The sequence below is a fragment of the Rhodnius prolixus genome, unplaced genomic scaffold, assembly GCF_049639745.1.
Source record: "Rhodnius prolixus isolate KJV_2025 unplaced genomic scaffold, Rpr scaffold_2, whole genome shotgun sequence".
In the NCBI taxonomy this organism is placed as follows: domain Eukaryota; kingdom Metazoa; phylum Arthropoda; class Insecta; order Hemiptera; family Reduviidae; genus Rhodnius; species Rhodnius prolixus.
Window position 1 is genome coordinate 29,203,828 of NW_027411592.1, and position 19,723 is coordinate 29,223,550.

A 19,723-nucleotide genomic window follows, 5' to 3' on the forward strand; every position below is an offset into this window, starting at 1 on the left:
CATCTTCAACAACTTCAATATTGGGATGCTGTATTCTTAACCGACTAACCACGCTATTTGTGATAACTTTAGTTTTTTGGTAGTTCAGACTAAGACCAATTTCACGACCCGCTCTTTCTAAATCTTCAAACATTTTGCTCAAGTGGTCTTCAGATCTGGCTATTAGGACCACATCATCCGCAAACTTTAAGTTATTGAGATATTTTCCATTTATATTTATCCCAATATCATCCCATTTTAAGCTTTTAAAGATGTTCTCCAGCACTGTTATAAAAAGAGTCGGGGATAATGGATCTCCCTGGCGAACGCCTCGCTTTATTGGGAAAGGATTACTTCCGACATTACCTTCAATAAAAGCTGTATTTTCTTTGTACAATTCTTTTATTACGCCGATATATTTCTTTTCCAAACCAATGGAGGCTAACGCTGAAAAGATACTATTATGGTTTAAAGAATCAAAAGCTTTAGAGAAATCTACAAACCCTAAATAGAGCTTAAGATTGTATTCTTTGGCTTTTTGAATTAGTTGATTCACGGTGTGTAAATGGTCTATGGTTGAGAATCCTTTTCTAAAACCTGCTTGCTCGGGGGTCAAATTTTCTTGTACTTTTTTCATTATCCTATTGTTTAGTATTTTAGTGAATAATTTACAGAGGGCTGAAGTGAGAGATATAGGCCGATAATTTTCTATTTTGTTTCTATCTCCTTTCTTATAAAGCAGTACGATCTTAGACTGTTTCCATTGCGTGGGTATTTTCTCCTGGACCAAAACGCTATTAAAAAAGCTACATAAAATCTCTATCAAATATTCACCACCTGCTTTTATTAATTCATTACCGATTCCATCCTCGCCTGGCGTTTTTCCCTTCTTCAAATTCTTTATTACATTTGTGACTTCCGACCTTAAGAAAAGCGATACCTCCTCTTCATTCTGCCTAAATACTATCTCACTGGATACTTCTTCTTCTTCTTCTCTTTGAGCATATAAATCTTTAAAGAAGTTTCTCGCTATTTTTGACATTTCTTTTCTTTGAGTAATATTTCGTTTCTTCTTATTTTCTAAAGATAAGATCCAATATTTTCCTGCATCAAGTTCTTTTTTTAGCTGTTTTGTTGAACTATTAGTTTCTAGGATTTCCATTACTTTATTCTCTTCAAATGTTTTTAGGTCTTCCTTTATTGCTTTCCTAATAAGATTATTAAGTTTTGTTACTTCTGTCATACTTTCCTCTCTTTTTTTCACTTCTTTTCTAGTTTGTAACAGTGACAGAGTGCTTTCTGACAATTTCGAACTATACCCCTTCTCCTCTCCTGTATCTTTTATTGTGTCTATGTTACACTGTTTAATAATCATTATCATTTTATTGTAATATTCCTGAACTTGCCCCAAGCAGTCGCCCAGTCGTTCGTTTTCACACATTAATTTAAATTTTTCCTGCAAGGTTTTTTCCGCCCTTTCCCCTTTCAATTCGTAACATTTTCCCGTTTGTATTGGAAATCTTTTTCTCTTCGTACTTCTTATATTCAAAGAGATTCGGACCATTCTATGGTCAGAGTTAAAGTTAAATCTTGTTAATACTTTTACATTCCTAACGGAATGGAGACTATCTATTAAAATATAATCTATTTCGTATTTTTTCCTATCAGGTGCAAGCCAGGTCCATTTATTTTTCTGTTTAGCTTTAAAAAAGGTGTTCCCAATTTTTAGTCCCTGACTATAACAAAAATTCATTATCATTTCGCCTCCTTCATTCCTAGTACCATAATTTGACTTCCCAATTACAGACTCCTCTCCATGCAGTTTTTGCCCCACCCTTCCATTCCAATCCCCCATCACAATCAATATACTATTTCTATTCTTATATTTTTGCACTAAATTTTCTAACATCATATAGAACTTCACTTTATCCAAGTATTCAGAAGATGAAGTAGGAGCATACACCTGGATTACAACCAGCTCTTTCTTGTCGGCTAATTTAATTCTTATAATTGCTAGTCTTGTGCTAATTTCCTTAAATTCTGTAATGAATTTTTTCCATTTAATATTCACAATAAATCCAACTCCGTGTTGTCCTTTATCTGATCCTGTATGCATAAAAACTGATCCGAAACTCTTTTCTGAAATTCTTGGATACTTCCTTCGTACTTCCGCTAGACCGACTATATCCCAGTTAATTTCCTTCAAAGCATTTTCCAATTCTAACCACTTGTCCTCTCCCAATAATGATCTTACGTTTAATGTACATATATTCATGATTTTTTTCTTCGAATTTAACATATTCCTTTTGTTTATTTCCTGTTGTCTATTGTTTACGTTTTTTTCCATATTCCTGTCCAATTGTCCTTTAGAATATCCATGGTCCAATCCATTTGTATCTGTCCGTACATCCAATAACTGCTAGTCTCTCACGACGTATTGATACGATACGTTAGGTGACTGCACTTTCTTTTTATCATCCTCACCTACCTTTCGAAAAAAAGTCTCAAGACTGCTACTTCGTGTTCTTTTACCTGAATTTTTAATTCTATCCGTAATATTTTTACTTCTATTTTCCCCATTATTCTTTGAATTTGACGGAGAATTTTCTTCACTTCGTTGTCGTTTGTTTAGTTTAAGTTGACCTTCATCTTTTATTAAGTCTTCTAAAGAGTAGAAATGACCATTAATTAATAATTTATCATATTTAAATATGACTTTGTCTCCCCTTTCCTTGTATCGTTTAAAGTAAGGAAAGAGTTCATTCCTAATTTCTCTAACTTTAGGCGACAAATCTTCTTTTATTTTAATATTTTTCCACTGCTCTACTTGGGATAGTTTAAACTTAATCTTGAGAATATCGTTTCTCAAGCAGACCGAGTTTAAAATTACTAGTATTGGACTGCTTTCATTTCTTACATTTAGTCTTACAACGTTATCAATATTGTAATCATTAACAGTTATATCAATAGACTTAATAATATCTTTCACTTGCCTCAAGGCTGAGTTATAAGAGTCATGCTTTATGCCAAATATAACGATATTATGTTTTCTCTTCATCTTGTCTTCCATTATTCTATTTTCATTATACTCAATTTTAAAATCGTCTACTTCTTTTCGCAGACCTATAGATTATAATCTCACCTCCAAACTTAGAGTCAATATCATTAAGCTTTTTTTCTAAAGTGTCTAATTTTTCAAGTTTTTCCAGAATTATATTCAGCTTATCCTCAACAGACATATTCAGCTATTTAAATTATTTGCACTTAATTAATTAATTTTTTTTATTACTTATATTGATTTTTTTTTGTATATCTATTTTTTTTATTTTTATATTTTTTATTTTTTATTTTGAATTTTATTTATTTTTATTTTAATTTTTTAATTTAACGTATAAAATGATTAATCACCAAATAGCTATCTGAGCTTAAATAGTAACATAAGAAATTATAAAGTTAAAGATATAAGCGTACCTTTTATAAACAAACAGACAGCAGTTTTACGTTGAAGTCTGATCTTTTGTTAAATATTTATGTACTCTTAAACAGCAATGTAACTTCCCACTCCTTTCAACATGTACTGCACATTTGCCCCACTCCCTTCTATCGTTCCAATCTTATTAAAAGTTACCAGAAATTATTTCTGCAATAATTCAAAAATGGCTCGATGAATTTCCTCGCAAATTAATAAGTGCATAAACACTGCGTTGAACTAAACTTCTGCTAAATTTAAACTAAAACCGAACACTATAACTCACTGTAAAAGCTCTTTATAACAGACGTGATGTTCGCTTTATCACTGCTAGCAGAGAACTCTGATCGATAAATCTACCCTAACTTACTGGAGTGGCTAGAGAAAGACTTTTCACGCTAGATTCCAGTTTCCAACGTAAGAGAATAAAGAAGAGAGTTTTGTGTCCAATTCCCACCAATTTCATCACTACAGAGCACTGTGTCCTTGCACCTATCATAAAGCATGGTGAGAACGATGCTCTGAGGCTCAACATCAAAACAAAATCATGTAAATAAAGACTAATACGAACCAGAAGAAATTTCTCAAGAAGAAAGGTTCAAAAAAGTAATCCTTTTGAAAAGTTAGAATGAGAGAAGAAAAAGTACTTTTGCTTAAATAAGTAAAGTAATGCCTATTTTTTCAGGTGGACTTTACTACGTCCAACTATCTGATTAGGTTTCGTGAATAACGAAATTTACTATACATTTTTTTTTTTAACCATTAAATAAAGTTCAAACTCGTTTTTTCTTTTATAAGGAACTTGGTATCCCGCGTGTCAATGTAGATAATATTGTAATACTGTTGGGAATATAGTATTATTGAAATATGTACGAGAACCTCCCAAAAAGTGATTCGTTTTTAAGTGAATTTATCAAGATCTGTGTTAAATATTATTTGCGTCACTTTGTAATTCTTCTTTTTCCTTTATGATTACGTTTTATCTACTCATTCTTCCCAATTTGACTAGAAACGTTTTAAGATAAAACCTTTCATTTATAAATACATTTAGAATGGAGCCAAATAGTTTTAACTCTTTCAAGTGATATACGACTTGCCATGGGCCAAGATGTATGGCGAAAGCCAATCCCCCCCCCCAAAAAAAATCTAACACACGAAGAATTGCTTCTTTCTAAAGATGCCTACCTTCATACAATCTCGTAGTTGCTGTCAAATTGTAAAATTTGGGAAGAATGCAATCAACAAACACATGGTAATTTTTTTTTTTTTTTAAATTAAATTAGTTACAAATGTTGTCAGTATATTTTATATCTATGTAGAACTGTCCGGCTCTCCAACTAGGCAGCATCGTCTAGTCAAACATTTCAAGGAAGGCTTGCTTAAGGATGGAGTTAGTCCTGCACCAACAGGTAAATTGCTTGCAATTTTACTTAATTACTTTATTTTTTTAGCATGGCCTTTTTAATTATTGTTTTTTAATTAATCTTCAATTTTAATATAAGTTATTGTATGTTTTCGATGTAACTTGCAAGAATAAATAAATTACAGATTTTGATTTGTTAATCTTATTTCTTTTTCTGAATTCTAATTCTGTACACGTTAACATATTTATAATTCTAACACTGGTTAGTAAGTTCTTCTTCATATACAATAAATTAATAAAAATACATTGAATGTCGCATGACGTGGATGTTAGATTCAATGCATTTTATCATATATATATATATATATATATATATATATCATTCAAAATTGTCTACGGGGACAATCCCCATACAATTTTTACAATGTGTGTAGTCCTGTTATAATAATTAGAAGAATAAAAATAAATTAAAGATCAACTTAAAATGAAATAACAAATAAAAGGTAAATCTTATTTGTAATGAAAAATAATAATAAAAATAATAGTTTACCCTTTGGTATTATAAACAATATTAATTTAAATTACATAAATTTGTTGAAATTTTGCCTCCTCCTAGACGAACATAGATAGATTTAGAGCTTAGAAGAGAAAAGATTTAAAGTTACCTAACTATTTTTGAGCTAATTATTTAAGTTCATTACTATTTTCCAAGTTTGATTTTAATTATTTTATACATAAATATTTATTATTATTATTTTCATTCTCAGTAATTATGTTGATCTATGAATTATTAAGGCTCTTAATTTGAGTACATTACTCACATAGGTACAAATTAATTTTAGAACAGATACAGTTTTAGGATTAAGTAATTTGTCCGTCGAGTTCTCCTCGTTGTTGAAGTTATAAAGTTCTCTAATTGGCTGATACATGGGGCATTTGAGAAAAATATGATACAAGTCTTCGCTTTCCTTTAATTTACAAAGTTTACATTGAAACTGAGGATTAATATTATGTACAGTATCTTGGTCAGTAATTTTAATAAAGTATTTCCTAGAAGTGCGGAGTTGTGCTATTAATCTGGTGTAGGAGACAGGTTGGTTGAGAGCTAGATAAGGTTGAAATGTCAGGTTAGAGTTAAATATTAAACGATAATATGGACTAAAAGTGGAATTAAATAAATAATTTTGGTCTATTGCAGTTAAGTAGTTCTGGTATCTGTCTAAAATTTGGGGTATGATAGTTTTTAAATGAACCCAATCATCAACAAAAATTATCTCGGCAAAATCTATTTTATTTAACAATTCTTTTAATTGGAGAACCCAATTGTATTTTGAGTTTGAGCAACTAACTATTGAAGACCTTAATTTTTGTAAACAGATTTTGGGGTACCTATAATTTGGGTTAGTAAGTTAGTGAGCATAATTTTTTTCATATTTTATCTTGTTATAAAAAAAAGATAACGAAATAGTTTTACGAAAAATTATAGTTGCAATTTATTTTTATTGATAATAATAAGAATAATAAGTAATATGATATAGGGTTAAATGTTACAGTCTAAAAAATTTTCTTGAATTGAACTTTATTTAAAGAATTTTTAAGACATTCTCATTTTTTAAATTTTTCCCATTATTTCAAGCTGAATCACTGTACTATTTTAGGACGAGATGACAAAAAAAAAGAAAAAAAGTTTATCTGGCTGAAGTTACTATCATTTACAAGTATTCCAGGAATGCTACAAAATGAATTGTAACAGCAAAAGGTTCATTTAGAAAATGATCACGTTAGTAGCTCCCACCATCATTTTTCGTTTCTTCAAAATTGTATTGCCTTGTCTTGGAGCATTTCTTATATAAAATATTGTTTTGGCCTATATTTTAAGCATGAACATGACCTCTGACCTGTTTAGAAGGAAATTTTTTTAGTTTCTGAAACCTTTATAGCAAATTTGTAAGGAATAAAAATGTGTTTAAATAAAATGTACGAGCCGTTACAGAGAAAAATACTAAAAAAACTGAAAAATTTAGTGAAATGACACTACTGAGGTCTAGGTTTCTCTGATGGTAACCTCAGTGAAATATCAAATTTGAACCTTCCGCAATTTTTAAGTTTCGTGGCTACACCACAGAGGGAGTGATAGAGTGCGAGGGACAAATTCGTGAAACCATTTTTTACGGATTCGGAGGACCTCGAAACGGATCTTTCCTGTGAAAACTTGAAGTAGGAAATCTGCACGATTATAACATCTTCTCTTAGTAGAGTGAAAGAGTATGATTACAGGAATTTCTTGGTATCAGAGTATAATTAAATTAAAAAATGTATATACTTTTTATATAAAGTGAAGTAGTTTTGAATATAAAGTAATTGTGCAATGTGAATCTTCGTTGTACTTGAAGGTCAAACGGATTTAAAATCCATTGCCCAATTTTTTTTGTGGGTTTTCATTATTAATTTGAGGAAAAAAAAAAAATTAAAAGCTAACTGCTTGCAGCAGACATGTTTCCTTACAAGCTATAAATATTACTTCATAAGCACGTTTTTATAACGCTAATGAATCGTTTTTTTTAAGATAACGAAATCAATGAAGAATTGGAAAAAGCAAGTAGCGTCCTCCCTACTATGTGGCTTGGTGCTCAGAATGGTTGTATATTCGTCCATTCTGCAGTAGCACACTGGAAACGGTGTTTACATTCCATAAAGCTTAAGGATTCAGTACTGAGCATTGTGTGAGTACAATAATGTTTCGTTTTGATATGTAAGATTTTTAAACTCATTTAATAATTAATTAGTTATGTTAGAGTAATAGACAAGGCCTGCACTAATATTTTAAGTTATTTTGATTTATAAATAATTATGCTTGAGCTTAATTTATTAAACGGTTTTTCAAAATTTTAAGTTAAAATGATAATATAAAAAAAAAATAGACAAACTTTAGTTTGATGTCTTCAGCTAAAATAGTCCAGTTATATTTGATCCAAAACTAAACTGTTTTTACAGAGCTTTGGAAGGTTCAAAATCTGCAAAAAATATTTTTATTCCGGGACATAAAAATTAAACTGTTAGCAAGTGAAGTTCTCATCACTATTCGCGGTTACATCCACTTCCCAATTTACTAGATAAGTGGTGGTTACTGGACATAACAAAAATCATTTATATTGATCCCGAAGCCTCCTAAATCTTGTTAATCTAAATTGTTATTAGGGATAATGTGATTTCCACCATCTTAAGGCTATGAAAATGGTGATATAGTTTATATTCTTGTTCATTGATGCAAGATTAGGTCAGAGATTATCTGTATAAAAAATAAGTAGTCTTTTTAACGTTGTTTTGTTTCATACATTTCCAGACATGTTCGTGGACGCGTTCTTTGTGCCGTGGCAGACTGTACAGTAGCTATATTTCGGCGAGGCACAGATGGCCAATGGGACCTTGGTAGATATCATGTGGTAGATTTAGGACCTCCTCAACATTCTATACGCTGTCTAATTGCTGTACATAATAAAGTATGGTGTGGCTATAAGAATCGGATACATGTACTCGATCCAGGCACCATGGCTGTTCAGGTAAGATTGATGGTGTTGATTGGTCTGAAGATAATTAATTTTCTATTAATATTTATCAGAATTCAACTTCATCAAAAACTAAAAACCACTGGAATCTGTAATTTTATATTTAGGGCCGTACCGAGGGACCTGATACAATTATCGATCAATATCCTTTAGCCAAAAGTACCACTTTACTTACCACTCTGATCGGATTTTTTACCTTTTTTTTTATTTCTCAAAAGTGGCTCCTACGATTTTTTAAAAACTCCTTTTAGATATAGTGTACACACATGTTACATACACAGTTGGTCTGCAACCTGTACATGGTGGTGGGGATAACTTTTAATAGAAATATTTCTTAGGAAAATACTATTAAGGGTGTTCTGGGATATTGGTGAGATTGGTGAGTCGGTTTTCCTCCAAATGATTTTTTGAATACAATGTAAGTTTTTTGACATACATGTCATAAAGAAAAGTTAAATTCATATTTTGATGAACATTCCGCGACTTAGTCAAGAAACATAAAATTTTTTCTTTCAACTTACATAACTGAACAAAAATGTAAAGGTTGTCACAATTCTAAATAATTATTATTTGTATATTTTGTGTTGAAATTTTGTACAATTTGATTGTCTATTTATTTACTAAAATAAAAATTAACTCCAAAAATATTTTATTACAATGTGTGCAGAAGTCGTTAGATGTACATCCAAGGAAGGAGAGTCATGTAAGGCAGATGGCTTGGGTTGGTGATGGAGTCTGGGTGTCGATACGATTAGATTCTACTTTACGCCTTTATCATGCTCATACATACCAACATCTTCAAGATGTTGACATCGAGCCTTATGTCAGTAAAATGCTAGGTGAGTTCCTATTTTTAAATTGAAATATATTTGAAATAAAAAAGTTTATGAACATTTAATTTACTGTTAGTGGAGAATATTAGTGAGGAGTGTATTCTAATTCAACGGATGCATTCTTATGATCATTCCTCTTTTAGACATTATTTTTTGTTCTTTTGGATTAGTTTGTAAGTCGTAAATTTAGTTAATAATTAAAGTTATTTCTATTTAATACAATTAATTTAATTAAAAAAAAAATGAATATGTGGAGGTTGCAAAAGCCATAATAAACTATAATATAGTATAGAAGAACAAATTGGAGCCCATTTTAAAGGTACAGATCGTTGAAATCTGTTTCTTCCTCTCTGGTACGAATTAAATCCAACTTTAAAATATTACACCGTGGTGCTTCTATTCTAAAAAGATATCGAAGATAGCTTCTCCGAAAAACTGTTTAAAATACCCAACTTTCTGCTGTTAATTGTTTTTTCCAGGCCCAGGAATGTTAATTGATATAATTCTGTAAAATATAATAAATAAAGTAAAATATTCGGGTTTAAGGTTGTTTAATTGCGTTAAAATTTGATAAAATTAAAACATTATTGATTTAAGTTAAAAAAAATAAAAAGTTTAGCGTTTGCTGCATTATTACCATAGAGAAATAAAGGAAAGTGATAGATTTCTGACGGTTGCTGGGTGAATGAAAGGAGAAAAAAATTCTTATGAAGAATGGAGTATTCCGAAGACGGTTAAAAAATACTATTGTTAGCGATTCAAAAGTTGTGTCATTTCTTTAGATTCTTTTTATCATCAATAACTTCTAAAACCTTTTTTTTTTTCTTCTGTCATTGAAAAAAACCAAAGAGGTTTAGATTCGTCAAAGCCGCAATTCTGAAAACATTATGCTTCCTGAGGATAGAATAATTTGTAATTTTCTTTTTGCAAACCTTTCAGTTAATATTTTGTTTTATTATTATTAATTCTTATGCCATTTTGCGCCGATTAGCTAGTATCATGGATTGACAGTGAAAGAAAAATAATAATTAACTTAGAATACTTTTGAAAACTGTGACTCATTATTCAAGCCTATTATTCAAACAAAGAAAAGCAACCAATCATTTTAATGTAACTTGGTTTTTATTCAGATATTTTTTTTTTTTTTAATGACTCATTATCTTCTGACTGGATAGTTCGAATTTCAGTGTGGGATAGAAATATCGTTGATTTATTTACCTTAAATGATTATTTTCTTTCACCTTATTTCTGTATAAGAAAGATGCTTCAAGGCAGTGCGCTGTGACTAGGGTAGTAATCTAGGTAAGCTGAGCGGTTCATGTCAGTTTCTTCCAGAAAATACTAGGAATGTCTCATTCCTATCACTCCTCTCCAGAAAGTGAGAGGGGGAGGTGAAAGTGCAAGTAGTAGGAATGCTTTCGCGGTAACCATTTTTCGAAGGCCCCATGGGCACATTTATACATAATGCCGCACAAACTTCGGGTCCTGAGAGTGTTCGCTAAGTCCTCTCTTTGGAAAAAGTTTCGGCCTTCTCATTTTTTGCCCCCTCGGTACCCAAATTAGCCTTATACTCAGCCTTACACTTGTAGTTCGCCAGAGCTTTCTAGTTCTCGGCGGCATTCGTTCCCAATCTTCAGTTTGATGAAGTTCGCTTCAAAAGCTTTTAGAGCAGCCAGCCTGTTAAAGAAGATGGTGATTTTTCTGTCTAAGTGCCCTTATCGTTTAGATAATAGACAAAGCTTAAAATGACGAAGATGTCAGCCTGAAAGACTGACGGCAGTTCTCTTAACAGAAATGGCGAGATAGACGCTTGCATCCTTCATATTGTTGTCACCAACACTAGTCCAGAAACTGTATGTGTAAACCACTATCCCATTCCTGCTCGGGCATATATCAGTGCAATTATCAAAATTCACGTCTAAAATTGTTACTTTGAATCTCGGTTCAAGAGGTAAATCAGGTTCTTTAGATCTGCTCCCATATGTAATTGAGGGATTTTTTTCCAAGTTCTCGTCAAGTTAAGCTATATGACTATGAAATATGTATACGAATTTTAAGAAAAGGCTAAGAACCATTTTTGTGGAAGTGAACAATCATTCTGGTCCCTAAACTTTTCTTCAGACTAGATCTTAGCAACCCACTTGACTGACCTTAATAGTGCCAAAGAAATCTGACCATAACAGGGAACATAACATAATGACAACAGGGAATCTTCCCAAACTCTCTTCTAGAATTAATCCTTAATCAAATATTCTGTAAAAACAAATTTAAATAAAAGTTGTTGATTTATGTTTGTAATGGCACCTGGTGTTCATTAAATTTAGAAATTGATTCCATATTTGATTCTATTATTGCACAGGTTGCAAGACAGTACAAATAAACCAAAATAGTACTATAGAGGGAAGCCTTCCTCTCTCTCCCAAAAGTGGCCTTAATTAATATTTCAAAATATAAATAAATATTTCAAATAAAAGTTGGACTACTTATATGTTGCTGCAATGAGTATAAAAAATTTAGCGAAAATCGTTGGAGCCGTTTACGAGAGAAAATGTAACCGTTGTCTGATTTTAAATAATCTTTATTTTGTAGTCTTCTGTTGACATCTGAGCGAAATATCAAATTTGAACTTTCTGTTTTTTTTTTAAATTCTTTTAAATTACGGAGGACAATTATTGCAGACGTACGGAGGGCAGTTGCCCATTTTGCAAAAAAAACAAACTAAAGTTTCTAACTCAGGGGACCTCAAAACAGATATACCATGTGAAAACTCAAAATAGAAAATATGCATGATTACAATATTTTTATATCTACTATTGTACAGTAGGAAAAATTAAAAAGTGGAAATGACTTCTTTCAACCCGTCAAGCGTATGTGATTTTCTCTGAAAGACTTTCTCCAAATATTCTCGAAAAAAAAAGTTTTTAAGACACCTTTCATAGTCTGAATTTGTTTAATAAAAACGTATTTAGTAAGAATTTCTTCTCTATTTAGATTGTCATAATGAAAGTAATTTTAATTCATTTCAATCAAAATCTACTGTTCCCCTGAACTACCGAAAATAAAGTGAACCGAGTAATAAATATTTTAGTTGAAACATCTTCCGGATACCTGTTTTCTGTACGGATTACCCTATGGGTTTAATTCCCGAGATAAATTAAAAGTAAATAAATAAACTTTTTTATTACTACTTTTTTGTTAACTAAATCAAGTAGAATTAAATAGATTTGCATGCTTCTTATTCTGAAATTGCATTAGTGATGTAGTTGATTTAGTATTTCTTAGGGATTTAGCTTAATAATTTTTTAAAAAATATCTTTCTTTTTTAAATTAATTTTGTAAGTTTACACTTTCATGTATTTAAAATTTTGAAATAAATAAATAAATACGGTGTTATTTAAAATAGTCTAAGCAATTCATATTCAGAATAAGGAAATCGTAACAAAATCCATATTTCATATTTGTCTGGTAGTAATTTTTTGCCTTATTTTTTGTTCAAGGTAATTTATGGGAGAAAAAAAATACTAGCACGGTATGCTAGTAGCATTGCTATCTTCAGAATCTCCAAAAGCCGTTGTACTGATAGTATAAGAAAGTATTCTAACTGCTAATCGGAATTAATAGGTCATGTTTTATTTTAAGTGATAACATGAAAACAACCTTGGAATACCCTACAAATATATAATAGGCTTATAATTCTGATAAAACCAATTCTTACGCTCTCCTGTTGAATTTCACGTAGTAGAAAAATGGAACTTGTTTGAAATATCGCACTACTTTTCTATTGCAGTATTCCAGATTCATAAATAGTTTTTCTATCTTGAAATTTTACTTTTCCAAAATCGCTGCCTTGCTGCGGATATGTAGCGACTAAGGCGGCAGCATCTCCCGAGTTAGTATGAAAGTTCAGTTCACCCATATATCGTACATTATACACCCCGTTCACCGACCTTTCCCCAAAGTGCCTAGATAGGATTATTAATGTCCCTATTCGGATAATTTTTATTATTTTTTTTTAGAATTTCAAAGCAGAAGTAAGACGCTCAATAAGTCCGGTGCAAATCTTTTCAAAAGATTCAGAATTATTGGCTGTTTATCGGACAAAATTCAATTCCCTTACAATAGCAATACTTCTATGATAAGAATAATACGCTACACCGAGTAGAAAAGATGAAGCTGCAAGAGAAGCGCTCGGAATCAAGAAACAATAGTGAATTTTTCCACGATGGACTTTTACAGACACCGCAAAATACAAAAAACGCTGCTTACAGAAATATAGCCCAAAAAAAGCTCGAAGTTATAGAAGTTGTTATCTATTGATTGCATCTTGCTGGCTGATACATATTGATTTTATTTAGTTAGTAGAATCTTTTTTGTTTTTGAATATGTAGATATTTATTTGTAAAATTATACCTGTATATTAAACATGCTTTTCGTTTACATTGAAATTTCAGTTATATTCGTGAAATTGGTACTTAATTTTTTAATTGGGGAAGATCGTGTGCAGTGTTCGCAGATAAATTAGTGCAAATTAAAAATGTACTTTCGATTTACAAATTTAAATTAGACAACTGGAATTCAATTATTATTAAGAAAGCACTGCTTTCTTTCCTTTTATTTTGTATTTGCGTAATTCTAATTTATAAAGAATAATACTCCTGCATGATATTCTTCACATCATACTAATCAAAAAATTAAAATAAATAAATAAAAACTGCCTTAAATCCTTTCACCGTTTTTCTTATCTGTTTGCTATCTTGCTGTGGATGTGCTTCGCTTACCCACGTAGCAGTCTTACCCACAGGTACATATTCATTCACGAATTTCATTTCATTAATATATTTTAATGTTATTTGCATGAATTTCTGTTTGTCATGTATATATTTGAGGAATAAAAAATATTGAATTTTTTTAAATTTAAATTCTATAGAATGCAAGTAAGCTTTAAAAAAAAAAAAGGGAACTTAAATAGTTCAGTGCATTGCGTGGGTGCTTGGGGAACGTGCAAAAGAAAACCATTTTATAGGAAATTTTTTTGATTAATTATTGCTATTAAATGTTGACGAAGAAAACGCCATTAGGTTGTGAGCCCGGGGCAAAAATTGGTAAACCGAAACTGGCAATTTTAAGACATCCGCGTCTAGGAGAAATAAAAATACAATAATCATATTTGATCCTAAAATTTAGGGAGCCAACGTATTAGGGCCTCTAATCCTCTCCTTAAAATTTGTAAAGATTTCAACAAGAAAATAAACTTCAATGGTCTAGTGGGGAAGTCTCAAGTAATAACCAAATTTTCTTAACTGGCAGTTGTCATTATCAAGTGTGTGTTCCTTGTTGCCTTAACTCCCTACAATATTTCTTACAAGTCTTATGGCGATCTAATTGTTTATTTTACAGCTTTACAATATAAAGTAAAAAAGGTTTTATAATAACATGATAATGCATAATCTCATCTTATAAACATAAGTGTATATAAAAACGTTTAAATAAAAGCCGATTTTAATGTATAATAGATATAAAATACAATTACTAATTTAATTTGCACAATGACTTTTAAAAAGACAGTTTAGTCCATACAAAGTTATTCATATTGCAGTTTCAGCTATTAACACACAAGTTCAAAAAATTATATGTGAAACATATACCATTAAACGTAAACAAAAATTATTAAAATATTTTTGTAGCAAAATATCTGTTTTGGTGGAATCGGGCGCGAGAGAAATGTTCATAAAGTAGCTTATTACTTCGGGTATAAATAGGTAAACTTTTGAAATTTTGTGATAATATTTATCAAGAATGTACTTTATTATTGTAAAGTTAATGGACAAAGAATAAGATACCAGTTTCTCTTTTGTGGTTTAATGAAGACAAATATGTGAGATGTTGGCTGTTATATTATGTAAAATGATAAATAGTCAAAATGAATTAGTGAAAGATCAAAAATATGCAATATAGTTCAAAGAATTTCATTCTATTTTTCTTGATCTTCATATTTTATGATTATTTGCGGAAGGCAAACATTCTTGACCCATTGAAAAACGGGCGAGTTCAATAGGATTATATAAAAATATTAAAGGGATAAATAAAAATCGTGTCTAACTTCGGTCATTTTTTTTTATATCCATACTTTATCTAAAGTTGAGGATCATTGCAATTAGCTTACATCAAGTAGGCATTAGTAGAATTTTTTTTCTGCATGGCTTTGGAAGTTGTTCATAAGTTCTTACTCTCCTGTCATTTTTTTACGTCCTTGAAAAAGTTGAGTGATCAAAAAAGAGTGATTTAGGGGAGGGGGAGCTTTTACAAATATTAGTTCTTTGGCTATGTTCGCAACCCAGAGCAAAACTAGTTGCTTATTGCATTAACAGGTCATATTCATATTCAGTCACAAACATTTTTTTATACTGATTTGCAATTTGGCATGATCAAATCATGTACGCTATTTATAATCTTGTTCATACTTCCAATCACATGTGGTCTGGGAGACCATCCCGGCCGACCAGCACACCAAAATTACTGATTTCCAAATATTGAACCTGTGAAAGAATGCAAGAGAAGGGCCTGCTGCAAGTAGAAGCTGCTAGCTACCCTATGGGACGTACTTTCACTGTTTACTTATGTTCAACGGTGTGTAGAAAACTATTATTCACTTACTATAAACTGTTACCCCATCCGCACAGCCACACACATCCGCGATACTCTGCACACAAGTCTCCTCTCCGAATATAACTTCCACTCAAATTTTACAATTCAGTAGAGTGCCCTCCAGGATGCTTTGGATGCGGAGCATCTCTTTAATATCATAAGATATATGTACCTTAAGATAAATGTAATTCATAAATTATATTTTGTTAATGGTAAAGTAAGCGATTTATGAATATTATTTTTCTTAAATTGTATAAATGCCCCGAAGGATAATGAATGTTTTCTCGAAAGTTTGAAGATTAAAATTCTAGAAAAGTTACTGTCGAGCACTAGTGCATTGTAGAACGCATCCATTGGTGAACTCAAGGCCAGCGATAATAGCACTATTTCGCATGCGTAATATTTTGTTAGAGTAGCTATTTTGTTAGTAGCATGTGATGCGAACACTTAAAAATTATCATCTTACCGCACCATGGGAAGTAGTAATGAACCAAATTGTTTGCCTAAATGATTTAATTCATCAGAATAAATTCCTGACGGAAAACGTCGATAATTATTTTAATGATTTATCAATGCGCTACTTACATTGTGTAAAAAAAAAAAAAAAAAAAAATTAATGTAGAATAATATATTTTAAAAGAAAAATTGGGAAGTTTATCTTGTCATAGTAAAATAGAAAAAACAAAATTGTCAAAGTTGGGTGGTTTTCAACGTAAGCTTTTTGTGCAGTTTTTGACGATCAATCCTTGAACTACCGGACAGTTTTAATTTATTTAAGTATTAAATACAAAAGAAAAAGTATTGAGTGTAAAAGGTTGCGAACGGCTCCTGCTTCCATGCACTAATGCTCGCTTTGAATTTTAGTGATTTTTGATGTGCAATTAATTTAGTTTCGTTTGTCAAGTTTTAATTTTATTACACGTTCAGGAAATGCAGAAGTTAGCGTTTCCTTGTACTAAATCCAATTTGATGTTTCATGAATAATGTAATAAAATTATATTTCACTACTTTGACAATGCATACTCTTTCCTGCTGTATTCTGATCATCTCATTTGGCCAGTTAGGCATTGATTTTTGATGCTCAGGAATATTTATATACTTCCATTTATTAGAGCTCGCTAAAGGTTACAGTTACAGATGGGATGTGAGGACAAGCTCATACTTGCTTAGGCAATTTTTTTGTGATATAAATAGGCTTTGATGTTTATCCCAAAAAAATATTTGGTGGTTATTTATTGATTTAATTTAAAAATTATTTATTCAGGATTTTAAAAAAAACATAAAGCGATTATTTTGTTTTGTTAATACTAAAAAAGTTGAATTTTTTTTAATAATTAATTTTGTGTCATACTTTTTCAACATTTTTGAAAAGTACTATTTTTGATTTTTTGAAATTATTACCGAAAGTTAAAATATGAAAGTCGTTTCTCTTAGCAGCTGAAAGGCGTATTATATAACTAATGGTACGCTCAAATGAACTGTTTTTTTTATTTGTGGATAGACTTAACATAGTTAATTAAAACTGTCCGGTAGGACAGTTGTATAAGGGTTGATCGTCAAAAACTGCACGAAAAAGCGTAACGTTGAAAAACACCCAACTTTGACAATTTTTTTCTCTTTTTCTATAAAAGATAAAATTCCCAAATTTTCTTTAAAATATAGGGCAAACCCTCCTTTATAGCTGTAATTTTTTTGCAACAACCCAGATCTAATAGGTTTTGAGAAAAAAGTTGCCGAAAATGAGCAAAAACTGCAATTTCAGAAATTGTTGTTGTTCTTCTTCTTGTTGTTGTTGTTGTTGTTGTTGTTGTTACCTTTTTTGTAAACAGCGTAGCGCCTAAACGCGTGAACCGATTTTCATGAATGAGGTGTCATTCGATTCACAATTTTATGTAGATGTGCCTTTTGGGGGTCTCGACGCTGTACATCGAATAGGAGAGGAGTTAGCCCCCTTTATGTAAGGCCCCCTCCAAAATTATTATTACTAATTACTCTGTAAATCTTAGCCCGATTTTGAAATAATTTGGTAGGATGATAGAGTTAGGGCTCCTCTACGTAACATTAAAGCGGCGATCAGCTCTTACACTTGTTAAGGGAAAGTATAGCAATCGTTTCAAATTATCGACACGTGAACCGATTGTCATGAATGAAGTGTCATTCGAATCGAAATTTTGTACAGATTTGCACTTTAAAAGTCTGAACGCTGTGCCTCATAAGGAGGGGAGTTTGCCCCACCCAAGTAAGGCCCTTTCTAAAACTATTATTACCAATATTTCTATAACGCTTAGTCCGATTTTGATAAAATTCAGCTCGAAGAAGTTGTTAAAGCTCCTCTACTTGGCTGTGAAGGGCCATCAAGCTCTTGCACCTACTAAGAGGAAGTACTGCAATCGTTAAAATTATCAATGGGTGAACCTATTTACATTAATGAATTATAAATCTTTGCCTTTTAGGGAGAAGTACTGTAATCGCAGTTTATTTTTCTTACTCCTCTTAAGAGGAAGTACTGAAATCGCAGTTTAATTTTGCTTTTTACGTACAAATACCTTCCTATTTTATTCAAAACGCTTTCTCAAAAAAATTGTTATTGAGGATGGCAACTATAATCATTCTTTAAAAAGATCTCTCCAATGGTAGTTACAGTTCCGACTTAACACCTTATCAGGTTATAATGATAGAATTGCTTATTCTAAATTTTAAAAAAAATCTGTGAAACAGATAAGTAACTTTGTAAAATAGACAAAAATGAAAATCTATCCAAAAGGTACAAAAATCTCTTTAACAAAAACTTACAGTTTAAAATGTTAAGTATAAGGGTTGATTAAACGCCAAAAGGTACACAAATCAGCTAGTACCCAACATTTCATTCATGCTTAGCTGATATAATTTAAGTAATTTTGCTGCATTAACTTTTTCTTCACATTTTTTTTAGAAATTATTAGATGTCACAGACCCTTATGCTGGCTAGATCATTCATAATATTATTTTGTTATAATTATGATAAAATGTATATTATATCTTCGTTTTTAAATAAGTACTTTATTTTAACTCCATTTCAAATTATTCTTTGGATTTATCTTTAATATGCCCTTTATTTTTAGTAGTCACATATACATTCATGTTAAAGTAGAGAAAAACAAAGTTAGAGTCGGCTACTGTTTAAATTTGAATCACGGATTTAACAGAATATTTCAGTCTTGAATTCGTCTTACCGAAATATTCGTGAGGACAAATAACACACAGTTAATAACAAGTAGATTATTCAACAATTATTCATTTCTCAATAAATTGTAATTTAATTTAGTCTCCCTAATTTTACTTATAGCAAAATACTGGAATAATTAGCTGCCCTAAAAATATGCATATCTTATTTATTTTATATTACATATATTCAACATTGTGAGAAGAACAGCTACATTGAGAGTTTAATTGAAGAAAACTATATTATTTGCGATAAAGCCAGGTAATTATTACCTATTATTATAAACGTTTGACTACTACATAAAATAACAATTACTTTAATCGAAGAATGAACTTAAACCGACGATTTAAAAAAATAAATAAAATAAAATAAACAAAATCATTGATGTATGTTGATATAAGCATTTTTTAAAAAAAGGTTTTGAATTTTTTAGCCTCATAATTTTTTTTTATTATTTATAACGTTTTTCTTTTTCCCCTGTAATTAATAGTTTGATTATTATAAATAACTAGATATTACAGTCAATCTACAGTGCTACTTGAACAAATATTTTGTAGATGAAAATGGCCAGCATAAGGGTCTGTGACATCTAATAATTTCTAAAAAAAATGTGAAGAAAAAGTTAATGCAGCAAAATTACTTAAATTATATCAGCTAAGCATGAAT

General features: G+C 30.8%; 1 protein-coding gene across 16 annotated transcripts in view; it reads left to right on the forward strand.

Moving 5' to 3' along the window:
- Positions 1 to 19,723, forward strand: part of syd (JNK-interacting protein syd) — a 61,055-nt gene that overhangs the window by 30,693 nt on the left and 10,639 nt on the right. For 9 of the 16 annotated variants that reach the window (XM_074118901.1, XM_074118904.1, XM_074118899.1 and 6 more), the window contains 5 exons: positions 4,768 to 4,857; positions 7,378 to 7,534; positions 8,155 to 8,371; positions 9,045 to 9,216; positions 13,997 to 14,011. In XM_074118901.1, the coding sequence (XP_073975002.1) occupies positions 4,768 to 4,857; positions 7,378 to 7,534; positions 8,155 to 8,371; positions 9,045 to 9,216; positions 13,997 to 14,011 (651 nt within the window). The remainder of the gene's footprint in view (positions 1 to 4,767; positions 4,858 to 7,377; positions 7,535 to 8,154; positions 8,372 to 9,044; positions 9,217 to 13,996; positions 14,012 to 19,723) is intronic. The other 7 variants (XM_074118908.1, XM_074118902.1, XM_074118914.1 and 4 more) reach the window with 3 other exon arrangements.